This window comes from Musca autumnalis, unplaced genomic scaffold (genome assembly GCF_047663935.1).
Source record: "Musca autumnalis isolate F117 unplaced genomic scaffold, ASM4766393v1 scaffold_5, whole genome shotgun sequence".
NCBI classification, from domain to species: Eukaryota; Metazoa; Arthropoda; class Insecta; order Diptera; family Muscidae; genus Musca; species Musca autumnalis.
The window spans coordinates 195,677,333-195,693,070 of NW_027412088.1; the positions used below are offsets into that span (position 1 = coordinate 195,677,333).

Consider the following 15,738-nt stretch of genomic DNA (forward strand, 5'->3'; position numbering starts at 1 on the left):
AATTAAAGACACGAACCTTTGAAACGCAATCACAGATGTCGCTTATGAGAAGTTTCTTTCTAACGGCGAAAATCCACGCACTACTTCCGCTGATTTCTGATAGCTCACATTTTTCCTTCCTAATGTTTATTGGAAATAATTTTGAGAAAGCGATGTGGAGTGGAGGCTAGCAAATAATTTATAAACATGATACTTTAAATCATTTACCTTCTAAAGTTTTTATTTTCTTCCCCTCTTTATTATTAACTTGCTTTACTTAAAATCTAATCATCTTCTTCATCATCATCATTTTTCGTTTTTGTCTTAAGACCACCAAACACCTTGGCTGGTATGGATTTTTGTTCAATGCGTAATTTTTTCATAACATTATCGTTGTCATCTTTGCGGGTTGCTTTTGAGTTGTCCTCAGCACCATTAGTATTTGCTGCATCTTCTTCTTCCTCCTCATCATCATCGTCTTCATCACTGTCTCCAATATCAATTTCATCGGGATTAACAACTTTATCTCTGGCCGCACCACCTTGGGTCTCGCCACGTACAAACATAATATTGCTGGCACCACCTGAGGGTTTGGGAGGTGGTGGTGGTTTCATTGCTTGGCTATTTGCTGCCTCTGTTGCCTTGGCATCCAATTGACGCATTGCATCTGTACCAGCAGCATCGGCTGGGGTATTATTGGTCATAAATTGGGCAGCCATCATATTAACCTGGGTATTATAGGTGGCCTGGACGGAACGTTTGATGCGCAACATTTCGCGCATGGTATCCTCATTACCATGGCGTACCTCAAACTCTTTCCAGGTTTGCCAAAATTCGGCAGTGATTCTGGGATCGCAGACCTGGAAAAAATACAACAAAATATTAAAAAGAAATCACAAAGAAATTAATTTTCTCCCCCTTACCTGAGAACAGTGGGCATATATGGCTCTAGCTCTATCAATTTCACCCAATTTCGTTTCCATTTCAGCAAAACGTACACACATTTGACGCATATTCTCCTCGGGCAGTGTTTCAATGGCCTTTTCATAAATTTCCCTTGTGCGTGGTAGACCATAAATCTCCGCTGCCTTCTTAACAAAGATATTATACATGTCATACATTTCCTCTGGTTTAACGGCGCTTGTGGCTCTATCATATACCGCCATGGCATGCCGAGCCAAACCATGATCTTCTTCCAATTTAGCATACAACAAATAGAAATATTTCGCATGTTCGGGAGGACAATTCTCCAAACATTGTTCGAATAAATCTCGTGCTCGTTCCAGCTTTGAACCACCATAACGTTTTAAGAACTTGGTCAAATATGCATTCCAAATATCATAAACATTTGGCCATTTGAAGAGAGCTATGCCCTTTTCATATGCCCGGAAGGCTTCTTCAAAGTAGTTATGTTCCTCCAGGAACAGGCCATAATTGATAATGATTTGTGGGGTACATATTTTCAGGTCTATAATGCGATCATAGACAGCTTTACAGGTTTTAAAGGTGCCAAAAGATTCCTCCAAATCGGCATACATGGACCAAACCTTAAGGGATTTATAGAGACGCATTTGCACGGTTTCCGTATCGTCGTGATAGGCCACCTTGCGTTTGGGCATTACCGTGGCCCTTTGCATTAGTTTCAGCGCCTCCTCAAAGTTTTCTTGGCGTATTTCCATTTCGGCCCATTCACACCAAACACTGGCCAAATCATCTACCTTGACATATTCCACTTCAGTGGCTCTTTCAAACACAACCCTGGCATCATCTACTTGACCATTGGATTCATAGAACTTGGCAAATTCTACCCATAAGGTGTGTAATTTACCCACTGCTAACTTGGGTTGCACGGTTTGCACTGCCTCCGTATAGGTGTTTATGATTTCATGCGGCTTATCCTCATAGAGCTTGACACGTTTATGCCATTCATGGACATTGTGGGGATTTTGTCGAAGTAAAACTGAATTCAGCAGCAACAAACGTCTATCCATCAGATGTTCGAAACGGGCCAAGCGCAATTCAACATCTATATCATCTTCCTCGGTGGCATCGGGATCATTGGCCACCATTTCCATGCGCTTATTCAGTGAAAGTTCCTCAAATTGCGCATATTCATCAAAGACCTGGGTAAAATCACGCACAGTGCGTACCGTTTGTATGGCTTCTTCGTAAATATCACGGGCTCGATCAAACAAACCCGAGCGTACATAATAATCTGCCAAGCAGTTCCACAAATGACCCAGTTGATCAGTATATCTGAAAGAGAAAACAAACAAATGAATTAATGCCAGGTTCAAAGCATCAAATTTTCAAACTCACCTCCTCAGCCCCCCTCTAATAATGGCATCTACATTCAGCGAATGCACCTTATCCGGATTTTTGGAAATCAGCTCACACAACTCTGTCCACAGTTGATGACTTGATTTACCATGTTTCGAGGCAAAATGTTCATTATCAACAATAGAAGCCAATTGTTGGGCAGCATCATCCAAACGATTAACACTCAACAAATATTCAATATATTCCTCTGCATCGTCGGGTGCCAATTTCAAATAACGACGAAAAACCCTCACTCCCGTCTCCGGTATATCAAATTTCTTAACAAATTTCAAATATAATGGCCATATACGATGATGCTGTGTCACGGGTAATGCTCGCAAAGCTCTATCGAAAACATGACGCGTACGTGTAATCTTACATTGCTGTGTCATAAATGTACCATAATCCATCCAAATACGAGGCATTTTATGCATAAAAACCAATGCTCGCTCAAAAGTGTTATTCACCTCCTCATACATAGGGTCGGTGATGCATTTACCACGCACCTGCTTCCTACGTGTACGCAAGTAATTGTACCATATCTTATAACTTCCCGGCAACTCCTTTAATGCCCGCTCATAGACAATATTAACAGCATTATTTGGCGCTCGAGCCTTGTGGTCGATGTAACGCAGCCAGTGTTTCACGGAATAGGCATTGCGCAGAATTTCCTCCTCATAGGGGACATCTTCTTCAGGCTAATGGTGGAATGAACAAAATGAACCAGATTAGCACATGAGTATACCGTCACCATAAATGCTGAAGACGTAACCCACAAAATCAAAACTTTACAGGAAAAGCAAAAAACGTTATAAAATGAAAAACGGTTTTATAGAATATCAATCATATGATGGCGGATATTTGGAGTATTATAATCATGTACGAAGGGAATACATACTGAAACTAAAAACGCGAAAACGCTTGGTTTTGGGATCCGTCATTACACTGCAATTTTAACCCATTTTCTGAAAAGCCATTTCTTAAATAAGATCCTTATCCAGAGCATGTATTTCAGCTTTATGTATCAGATCAAAAACGAATTTCGATTTTCATGTGGGTTACGTCTTCGGGCATTTATGTGACGATACACAAGTTGAAATGTGGTTTAAAATGCTAAGAATTTTACTCTCAAATACTTACAAAATCAATTTCCATTGAGAGCGCCGATACTCCCGTGATAGTCATATTCGAAATGCTCAATTTTTTACTTATTTTATTGTTAAATTCAATAATAATAATATAAAATGTTTAATAAATTTAACATAAACTAGCCCTACAAGACGCCATGCAAATACAACAATGGAAAAACGTTTGTCAAAATAAACAGCTGATTCAACAGTACAATCGATAACACGATAACACACTGTGCAAAGTGGGTTCATTGGACGAGATTAGGTTTGTCGATTGTCATGACAAACTATGGCTACGTTTACATTAGCACTCATTGTCATGATTATTGTCTTTGCTCGACTTATTTGATAATTTGTTCTTAATATTCTTTTTAACACAAATAATAAACGCATTTTATTTATTCTGGATTATTTTTCAATAGGTTTGTACGATAACTCAAACGTTTGTACAAATTTGTACTAACTTTTACAAAATGCTGTTCGAAAACAAACTTGTTCAGTAAAAGAGAAATGAGAAGTACTTCCAAGAACTTGCATATACTTTTTACTTGCAAAGTTATCTAACAGGCCTAATGGCTTGCATTTGTATTGCATCATGATGAAACATGATGAAATTATAAGGTGGCGTAAAAAGTCCGGCTGATTGGTTTCAATCTATCAATTTTTTTGTTATTCTCAATAATTGTATGAAAACGTAAACAAACTTTTTGACATATTGAAGAATTTTTCGCCAAAAATGAGTTGTTGTTGTGCTACTTACGTGATAGGTCTTGGTTCCAACGTTGTCTATCTTTTGCGATGCTTCGTACTTCTGGCCATGTGCCAAAGTTCTTGCTTTCTGTCTGAATTGTTCTTATCCAAATCAGTTTGGGACGTCATCTGCGCCTTGTACCCTGAGGATTCCATTCGAATGTCATTTTATTTAGGTCTGTGTGGTACAGCAACAAAATGAGATGCTTTCGTTGCAGTACTTGATTGGGTGTTACCGTGAGAGCCATCCTAATCACCATCTGGTGAGTAGGTCCGACACACTCAGACACATCAAGAAGAATCTTCACGTTGTAGAGAGCGAGGTCCAACGATACAGGAGAGAACACCTAGATCAGCAAGCATATCGATGAGGTTTGAATAGCATTCAGACGGACACAGTTGCAAAGGGCATAAACAACTATAGTGTGGTTGAAGTCATCCGTCTCCCGGGCATGCGGCATGGACCAGCTCAAGGTGCAGTGTGTACATTTTCAACAGCAAACTTACTCATCTAACACCAGTGGATCTGTGGTTACATCGCATCGAAGCCGCCACATTCCTGAAACTGGATATAGAGCCAGATTGAGTAGTAGAACGAACAAACAAACATACAATAGGTTTGTTCAATAACCTTAAAGTTTGTACAAATTTGTACAAACGTTTACAACATGCTGTTCGATTACAAACTGTGTTTAGAAGCTGTGTTCCTTTACTTACCTGAGGTTACCATTTTTACCATTTGTTACCATTTTTAACCTGCAAAGCGTTTCTTAACCCTGAAAAGTGGCAAAACTGGAAGCAATTTTTAAGAGGTGAGAAAGGAGAGAGAGCGAAAATGGCTTTCTCTTCTACCAGAGGCTACCAGCAAAATGGCAGAACTGATTTTTTTTGACTTTTGTTTGACGATTATTTCACAATGAAGAAGAAAATGGACGAAAAACGGAAGAAAAAGTCGAACGCTGACAAAACTAAATTAAAAACTGTGAAATAAAAGACGAAAATTTATTTTTTTATGTTTCTTTTTGACATTGCTGCCAGATCTACCATTTTTCCGTTCCTTTACTTTTCTTGTGAAAATGTTCATGAGAGAGCAATTTTGAGTAATTTTGACACTTTTCTCTTTTACCACTCTTACCATTAAAAAGTAAAGGAACAAAGCTGATGAAGCACTAAGGTGGCGTAAAACGACCATCTGATTGGACTCAATCTGTCTATTTTTTTGTTATTCTGAATAAATTGTATGAACATCGTAAACAAACTTTTTGACATATTGAAGAATTTTTCGCCAAAAATGAGTTGTTGTTGTGCTACTTACGTGATAGATCTTGGTTCCAACGTTGTCTATCTTTTGCGATGCTTCGTACTTCTGGCCAAATCAGTTTGAGACGCCTTGTACCCTGAGGATTCCATTCGAAGGTCAATTTATTTAGGTAAGTGTCGTACAGCAACAAAATGAGACGCATTCTTTGCAGTACTTGATTGGGTGTTGCCGTGAGAGCCATCCTAATCACCATATGGTGGGTAGGTCCGACACACTCAGACACATCAAGAAGAATCTTCACGTTCTAGAGTGCGAGGTCCAGCGATACAGGAGAGAGCACCTCGATCATCAAGGATATCAATGAGGTTTGATCAGGATTCACACGGACACAGTTGCAAAGGGCATAAGCAAATATAGTGTGAATGAAGTCCTCCATCTCCCGGGCATGCGGCATGAACCATATCAAGGTGCAGTGTGTACCTTTTCAACTGCCCTGCCAAACTTACTCTTCTAACACCAGTGGAACTGTGGTTACATCGCATCGAATAGCCTGTTTAGACTAGTCATTTTAAATCGACTCGATTTCTAAATCCAACTTTCAAATCCTAGTTGTTTAGACTAGCCTAAACTGATATAAGATGCCAGTCAGCTGATCTTTGTTTACGTAAACATACGCGAATTTGCAAAAAGAATTGCTTGAAAATTAAAAATGGAATATAATATTTATATTAAACTAAAGCTACATGCATTTTATTTTTATTTAATCTTTTTTCTATTTCTCCGCTTCTGTTTGTTTTTGTATGTTTGTGTTTACAGTTATTTGAAAAATGTAAATAATAGGGTTATGACTTTTTTACAACCTCACATCCCTGTGTCATATTTTGATGAGCTTTTGCATAAGATTAGATAAAAACTAAATTACAAGGTGATTCGATAGAAAAAAAGCTTTTAAATTTTTTATAGATGAGCTTTTTGGAAAAAATTTTGGAGTCGCTATAGCCACACGACATATCCAGAATGACATAAGCTTTTGTTTCTCACCAATTTTATCGTCATATTATTACATACATATATGATTTTATATCATACATAGCTTTATTCCATGTATCACATCAATTGAAAGTGCTTTGTGCAGGACCTTTTTCAATATTTAAATGGAATAAAAATTATTTTAGTTATTAATAAGCAAAATGTCATTTATTCGTGCAACAGGAAAAAAATTTTGCAGCAAATTTTCATTCATGTTCATTCATTCTCGCTAAAGGAAATCATTTTTGGAGAAAAAAAGGTCAAAAAGTCATAACCCTAGTAAATAAACGACACATGAACATAAGCTTTGTTCCTTTACTTTTTGCTCAAAATTGCTCTCTCATGAACAGTTTTACCATGGTACAATCATTGAAAGGTAGGACACAGCAAACATCTGATTACAATTTTTTCCTGAGGTCCTCCTATTGTGTCAAAACACTTTTGACAGAGTTGACAAACGACAAAATAAATTTATTCAAAATCAAATTGGATACGAACAAAGATAAATATGGAATTTTGAAAACAGAAATGACTTCAAAATTGTCGACGTGTACTTTCATAAAACAATTGGGCCAGATGAGTGGAATATGATGTGGCTATGTGTTGTGATTGCAGCTTACCGATGTCCAACTTCCGTGCTGCGTCTGTTCGTACTTGATTTGCAAAGTTTAATCAGATTCGTAGTACGTACCGTTGCTGCAACAATATGGTGATCCGAGTCCATGTTAGCGCCTCGGAACGATGAATGTCGAGATGCGTAAATCTGGTACTGCTAACTACCATTTTTTTTGTCGCTGCGAAGTTTATCAACCTGATTCCTTTGTCAGAAGTTTCCCTGGGAAGACTGAATTTTCCGACTGTTGGGCCAAAGTTATTCTCCTTTCCAATTTCGACATTAAAATCGCATAAAATAAATGTAATGTCATGGGCAGGACAATAATCACGCGTTTCTTCTAAGCGCACATAAAATATGTCTTTGGTCTGTTCCTAGTGTTCTGTGGGTGCATGAGCACAATTAAAACTGATGCTGAAAAATGGTGCTTCTATACAAATTGTAGCAAACCTTTCAATCACTGGTGTGAAGCTGGATACCAGACCCTTTTACATCCGACAAACTACAAATCCGCAACCAAACTCATGCGTTGTGTCATGGCAGCTATAATACAGAGCGCCACCTTTATATGTATATTGTTGTGACGCCTTTCCCAATCCAATCGGGCTTGTATTTTTCAAGTACATCTGCCAAAGCGTAAACTTCACATTCCAGGTATAGATTCGCTGTTTATGCTTCATAAAACATTTGCGAGGTCGTTAACCTAAGAGGGGATTGTTTTCTGTTTCTTTGTTTTCCATAGTAAGGTCTTTTGGTGGGATGGGTTATTAGCCCAATGTCCAACTCAAGTTTTTAACGTTCTTATGAGTAAACATGTTAGCTCACTACCCTTTCCAGATGTTAACGGTAGCTCGCAAGGTGGCACCACGGTGAGCTCAGTGTCCATTGGGCCTGGCGAACGTTTTGTATCCTCCACCGCCTAGTTTTCTGAGCTAAAATCTGCAGGTACAGTTATATGGTACGTGGACTTTATAAACAATTTTGGGTAGAATACAAAATCCCAATTACAAGGGCAAATTGGGCTAATAATTTCAAAATTCCTATACTAAAACGTAGACATACATATATAAAATATTTCAATTTAAATATTTGACAATATTTCAAATAAACAAAACCTGTTGCATTTGTTATTATTCATTTGAAGTTATAAGCAAACCGGCATCAGAGTTGTTTTTTTATAATTTCATGAACCTACCCAACCTTCTAATAATTGAACCATGAGTTTTACCAGAAAAGTAAAGGAACGGAAAAATGGTACATCTGGCAGCAATGTCAAAAAGAAACGCAAACAAATCAATTTTCGTCTTTTATTTCACAGCATGGTACATAGAAAGGTAGTTTCATGCTAACAGCTGTTTAAAATTTTTTTCAAATTTTAAATTGAATGCTTATATGTATGTGTGTTTATTTACATTTGTATGTACGTAAAAATGTCAGTTTAAATTTAATTTCCATTTTTAAATTAAAACGAAAAATTTTTGTTTAAAAATTAAATTTTCTCCGGTCGTCAAATACAATCGGCAAATACATACATTACAAATTACTGTTGACCATTGGTGGCGCTATGGATATTTATCAAGATCTGCAAGAAATCTTAAAGAAAAAAGTCCTATTGAGCAATGCCGATTCCCACAACAAATTTGGTGAATGTTTGCTTGTTGAAAATCGGCAAGGAAGGAAAACACCTTAAGGGCTACGGCTGTTAAAATCGATCATTTTTGCGAAGAAATCTAAGCGTTGGATCCAAATATGTGTACATCTATCGCAGCCGAGTAGTTTTGGCTCGACTACGCTCGGTATGGTCCAGCCGTCTGAATTCCTATAGTGCATGGATCGATGACACCGCGCAAAACGTATGCTCAAATGACTAGTAGATTCCATCGAAACAGCCACATTCCTTGAACTGGAGATTGACCCAGAGTCTGATTATGTAGGATAGGAACTTACAAACATATAATAACATTGTATAACAACAACAGACTTTGGATTCTTTCAGGGAACACCACATATAAAACGGTTAAACTGTTCATGATCAAATCCACCAACAACAACCCGACCGGACTACTATTATATATTGATTTATTATAACAGATTTAATCAAGCGAAACTACATGTATGTTATATTTTAAGGCGTTTTTATTAATAAAATGTTGCAAAACTTTATATCAATACAAATGTCGGGAATTATTTGCCACTACCATAGGGAAAGAAACAGCTACATAGAATATTTATCACCTGTCAGAAATTACGTGGCCTGGTTGTAATACTAAAACCTTGGGATATTGTAGATTTGCCCCGCCAATTGTTGGAATGACCGTGAATATTGTCCTTGTATACATATAAGTTTTTTGTTACAGGTACGATTGTAGTACGATTCTTACGAATCTGACTGATTCCATGCAATAGATAATTGTTGCTGTTGTTGTAGTAGAGATGTTGGTTGCGACCCAATTTTCATATATTGAGAATTCTGTTTTCACTGATGATTATTGCTGCTTCTGAAGAAATAAAATCCTCACTCAATCCTGTGTGTTTCAATGGCGCAACATTTGTTGTTCCTGGGGTTGATCCTTTGATCCAGGAACGCATTTGTTGTAATTTCTTTGTTCCTTTAGATTTTGTTGTTATTGTGGTGTATGTTTCAAGAATCGTTGTTCCATAGCATCTATAATGTGGGATTGTTTAAATTCGGTGTTGTCAAAAGTGTTTTTTAGCGGCTTACCAGTCAGAGTACGAATATTTGTTGAAATGACCAATGTTTTTTTTCGAAACACAAAAAGTAATGGTAAACAAATATATGTACATATTTTATTTATATTATGAAATGTCATGTACATTTGTGCATGTGTGTGTGCATTTGTCGAAATTCGACGACACATACAAGTGGAAGAGGTTTGAATTGTTTTCGCAGACACTTTCGTCGGAGTTGTATGAGGTTGCCAAGGAAAAGCTTCTCATTGAACTTTTTCTTTGCTTACCTTTATACTTCGAGCTGACGATTGATGTTTGGGTATAAAAAGTTTCTTGTTGAAGAAGTTATTGAAAAATAACTTCGGTGGAGAATATCCACAAACAAGAAACAAGGGAACTGATGAGATCCAGTGGCGTGGATCGAAACTATAGTATTCCCTGCCTTACCCCTTGGCGAACAATGCCAAATCTTTTCCACTAATAAAATAGTTGTTTTAAAATATTAAAACAACAACAATGGGATTAAGCCAGACTATTTTGAAAAAACAAAATTCATGTACTATTGTTGTTTTGTATTTGACACGCTCCCGTACAGACATACAGGGCTGTATTTTCCTAAATTTGACAGATGCGACTACCTTTTATCATTCTACCATGATTTCACAGTTTTTAATTTAGTTTTGTCAGCGTTCGACTTTTTCTTCTGTTTTGCGTCCATTTTCTTTTTCATTGTGAAATAATCGTCAAACAAAAGTCGAAAAATCAGTTCTGCCATTTTTTACCTGCAGAAATTTTGCTGGTAGCCTGTGGTAGAAGAGAAAGCCATTTTCGCTCTCTCTCTCTCTTAAAAATTGCTTCCAGTTTTGCCACTTTTCGGGGTTTAGGAACGCTTTGCAGGTTAAAAATGGTAACAAATTGTAAAAATGGTAACCTCAGGTAAGTAAAGGAACACAGCTATAGTTGCCAATATTGGTACAGACTGCAATAGTTGCATTTTTAGGAGCAAAAAGCAGTGTGTGTATCAAAATATACGAAAATGAAAACAAATGAAAAACTACTTAAACCGTGTATGATTTTCAAATTTTGTGCCAAGTTTACACTTGCACTCCAAAATCCATTGGATTTCACGAAATCCTGAAATACACCACGGTGTTCACACTTATATTTTGTTGATTTCAAACATATGACAATGATCAAGGTAGATGCATATGCGCAGCTGATTGAACATGAATTTTCAAAACAAGTTGTTGTAAATTGAATTAAACATCAAAAATATTCGACAATACAGAAATTTACAACTTTATTTAAAAAATTATCGTAAAATTATCTATATATCATATCAATTGTGTATAGTACCAAAAAATAAAAAAATAAATAATGATTTTATAGTTGAGACATCATAATAATAAATTTTGATAGATAAAAGTTGTGCTCAGAACCTACAAAATATTAGTACATGCAGTAGTTGTCCCGTTTAGTGCTAAAAATGCGTTCCCGACTCCGAAATCTAGCAAGACTTGCACTTCTCTTTAGACAAAAATAGCGCCGAATAACACCCTCTTCTCCTGTTTTCTGCCATACAATTTTGGCCTATTAGAAACTAGCAGCAATCATGTTCATATGTTCATTGGTATCTAATATTATAACTGATACGTTGATTTTGACATTTTTGCTGGAGTTTTTGCAATTTCCGTCATTTCCCGTTTCCGTATTTTTAGGAAATTTGTATGGTGGAGAAATTTTTTAAAATTAGATCTATTTTCTAAAATTACCATTAAAAAAGTACGGGAACACAATGAAAAATAGCATTGTAAGAAAGTTATTTAATATTTTTCAGGTTGTTTACAAATTTTGATACTAAAATTTTTTGTTTCAGCAATTCGCACATCTACCTTGTTTATTGTGATACGTGAAAAGTGTTGCAACTTTTGGTACTTTTTTAGGCAAAAGCAAGGTTGTATATCATGTGTACCGTGATTTCGATGTTGATTTCGCTGAAATCACGAAATGAGATGATTTCATTTTTGTATGCGAAATCATAATAAATTTTGCATGATTCCGCGCGAAATCACGAAACGCCTTCGAAATCACGAAAAGACGCCGAATGTAAACCAAACATTGTAGTGGATTCGAAGCAAAAACTTTTATTGACGTAAGCATACAATTGATATGAGAACAGCTAACAACATTTACTACTTTTGCCATTTTTTAAAGTAAACCCAGCAAAAAATTTTAAAGTAGTGCAATGCAGAGTTATGATTTCAATACATCTTTTGATGCAGTCCACACGGAGTTATGAAAAATGCACTCCGCTCGATACATTTTAGAAGCACTCGCTTATAGATCCCTAGCCAAGCAAGCCAATTTTTGATCCCTACAGTCGCAGTTTTTTTCTGAACACAAGAAAGAGTGCCTACCCAGCAAAAAGTTTGCATCCACGGAAGCAGTTAAATCACTGGTGCAAGTGTCACGAAGTGCTTCTATTTCTATGAATTCCTCAGTGAATTTTACAAGGCAGCGCGCAGAAAGGAAGCACTCCATTTTGCTTCCGCAGCACGCAGTTAGGAAGCACTCCATTTTGCTTCCGCAGCACGCAGCTAGGAAGCACTCTATTTTTACAATTTTTACCACTTTTACGAGTTTTGCGTTCCCGTACACAAAATTTGTATGAAAATCGTTTACGACTTTTACCACTTTGTAAAGTACGGGAACAGGCCATTAATAAGACATTTTTGTTTTATTCTTATAGGCCGTTTATATATAACAAGGTTAACCCAGTGGGTCTGGGTTTCAAATGTCATTTCCATTGTATATACTTCAAACAAATCCTCATAAAGAAGGTTAACCCTGCAAAAAATTATAATATAAACGCCGTATTACTTTAATTTCATTTGTTGAATGAAAATTGAATTTTTTATCGTTTATACATAAAAGTGCTTGTTGGATGTAATCCAAATGTGAGGAAAAGGATTGCCTTTTTCATTAGTCCACTGGAAGCGCATCCATGCATGTAATGAAATCCTCACTCCAACTTGCACCACTTCCATTTTTTTTTGCTGGGTAAAATTATAAGAATTTGTTAAAAAAAAAAAATAAAGAAATACAAAATAAAGACACGAGCATTGCTGTAATTCACGAGACGCAAATTATTTTTGAAGTGGAGTTAGGGCCTGTTTCGCTATGTCGAAACGAAATTATTGCGAACGAAAAACACCTAAACTTTCCCAGCAAAAAAAAATGGAAGTGGTGCAAGTTGGAGTGAGGATTTCATTACATGCATGGATGCGCTTCCAGTGGACTAATGAAAAAGGCAATCCTTTTCCTCACATTTGGATTACATCCAACAAGCACTTTTATGTATAAACGATAAAAAATTCAATTTTCATTCAACAAATGAAATTAAAGTAATACGGCGTTTATATTATAGTTTTTTGCAGGGTTAACCTTCTTTATGAGGATTTGTTTGAAGTATATACAATGGAAATGACATTTGAAACCCAGACCCACTGGGTTAACCTTGTTATATATAAACGGCCTATAAGAATAAAATTAAAATGTCTTATTAATGGCCTGTTCCCGTACTTTACAAAGTGGTAAAAGTCGTAAACGATTTTCATACAAATTTTGTGTACGGGAACGCAAAACTCGTAAAAGTGGTAAAAATTGTAAAAATGGAGTGCTTCCTAGCTGCGTGCTGCGGAAGCAAAATAGAGTGCTTCCTAACTGCGTGCTGCGGAAGCAAAATGGAGTGCTTCCTTTCTGCGCGCTCCCTTGTAAAATTCACTGAGGAATTCATAGAAAAAGAAGCACTTCGTGACACTTGCACCAGTGATTTAACTGCTTCCGTGGATGCAAACTTTTTGCTGGGTTGGTTTTCATGGCAATATTGACTTTGTGTTTGCTTTAAAACAACTACAAAATTTAAAAATCCTATACGCGGTAATCCCTTTTTCTTTCGTTTTCATTTTCGTCCGACATAGTGAAACATGCCCTTAGAGTTTTTTTGGAAATCTGAACTGGAGTTGGAGAAAAAATGAAAGACAATTTGGATGATGAAGCAATATCAGTTGCGGTGTCACAAAAAGCAGAGCAGAGGAAGTAAACTCAGTTATGGTCAAATTTAATGGAGAGCTTTTATAATTTGTATTAGTGTAATAAAGTTAATATTCTTGTTTTACACGAATAAGCAATGTATTTTATTTATTTTGGGATATTTGGAATGTCTTGCATTTTATAGCATCTTTAGACTGCGTTTAAATTCAATCCAAAACACTACCTCAAAGGCTGTGATTTGGATCGATAATGGAGTGCATCCTAGCTGTGTGCCGTGGAAGCAAAATGGAGTGCATCCTAGCTGCGCGCTCTCTTGTAAAATTCATAGGTGAATTCATAGGAAAAGATGTACTCCAGCGGCAATTGTTCTAGTGATTTAACTGCATCCGCGGGTGCAAACTTTTTGCTGGGAAGGAACATACCATTAATTGCAATAAATATTTCCTATAGTCTCGGGCCACACTAGAGTAATTTCATTGAAATTTTGACATGAAATGATGCGTCTATAGATCGAGTTCCATAGAAGAGTAAAATCATGAAATTGCTGTAGTGGGGAATTCAAACTAAGAACACCTAATTTCATGAAATTTTTTAATGAAATTCACTCTAGTGTGTACCGGGACTAACTTCGCAAGTGAAAAGTACTTGCAAGTACTCAGTAACTTCTCTCCACTAATTTTATTCTCTCGAAGCTAAACATTTGCAGAATGTTATCGAACAATAATTTGCAAAAACTTTCAAGAAGTCAGCTTATTTGATAAACAAAAAGTTTGGCGGATAAGATTTAATTTAGCAATCGAAGGTTGCTTACGAAAATTATTTGATTATCCATTGCTACAAAAATAAATCTCTCCCCATATCATAAATAAACGGCTGGCCGTCCACATAGTATTCCTCCTACTCCATGGATGCGCCGCTCTTTGCTGGGATTTGATACCTTAGAAATAAAACAATCATCACAAACTATAAAATAAGTTATTTAACAAAATAAGTCGTTTTTCATAATTTATTTAGTTATCTTTTCTCTTTTTTATCTTGTAATTATTTTAATAACCAAATGTTTGTTTATGTGTTTGCCAAGAATATCAAAGTCCAACACAAAACATTCGAATTTAAATCAACTAATCAAACTTGCAAATTCTTACAAGGAAAATTTTGCTTGCAAAAACTTGTAAGTTCTCAGTAACAAAAGTCTCCAAAATTCTCTCCAAATTGGCTCTCTTTTTTACAAGTTTGTTATCGAACAGCATTTTGTAAAGGTTTGTACAAATTTGTACAAACTTTTGCGTTATCGTACAGACATATTTTATTCATTTCGTACAAAAATCCTTTTTATCTGTTACAATTTCTCACAATTATCAGATGTGAACACCCTTACATTATGACACATACGTTACGTTGTTACAATCCCCACTAATTTCGCACCATAGTAGTTTCTTTTCTCCAGTGATGGCGATAACACACAAATAGATAAGGTGTTTGCCATCTCTATCAGTCTTCTTCTTACTCATCGATATATATATTTTCCTTCTAAAAAAGTGACAGATGGAGATAATATTTCGTCGACGACTTATTTAACGAGAAAATTTAATTAAACAAAAATTAAAAAAGAAATCACAACAGCAATAAAATCTATTACAAAAAGTGTTAATAAATAAGCGAAAATTTACACAAATGATATCGGAATAAAATAATAAAATTATCTTTACGCAATTTTTTTCCTGTGAAAAATTCCCCCTAACCCCCCAAACATCAACGTGATATTTACATTTGGAACACAAGGAAGCAACAAATCCAAATCTTCATCTTCCTACTAAAGAAAGGAATAATAATAAAAAGCTAAGGCTGCCATCAGACCATCTGCTTTTTCACATGTATGTTGTCACTTTGGGTATACTAATATACAGAACAGC

At 36.1% G+C, this 15,738-nt stretch overlaps 2 protein-coding genes across 3 annotated transcripts in view; one reads left to right on the plus strand and one right to left on the minus strand.

The window, feature by feature from the left end:
- Positions 1–202: 202 nt before the first annotated feature.
- fand (Pre-mRNA-splicing factor SYF1 fand) lies at positions 203–3,644 on the minus strand. Its single transcript, XM_073989856.1, has 4 exons — positions 3,439–3,644; positions 2,299–2,996; positions 903–2,235; positions 203–839 (listed from the first exon to the last, which is right to left on the minus strand). Exons 1-4 carry the CDS (start codon positions 3,481–3,483, stop codon positions 264–266), a joined length of 2,652 nt encoding a protein of 883 aa, XP_073845957.1. The 5' UTR covers positions 3,484–3,644; the 3' UTR covers positions 203–263.
- Positions 3,645–15,256: 11,612 nt separating this feature from the next.
- Positions 15,257–15,738, plus strand: part of LOC141386565 (uncharacterized) — a 106,755-nt gene continuing 106,273 nt past the window's right edge. For both annotated transcript variants that reach the window (XM_073955293.1, XM_073955294.1), the window contains exon 1: positions 15,257–15,669. The gene's annotated coding sequence lies outside the window, so the exon portion shown is untranslated. The remainder of the gene's footprint in view (positions 15,670–15,738) is intronic.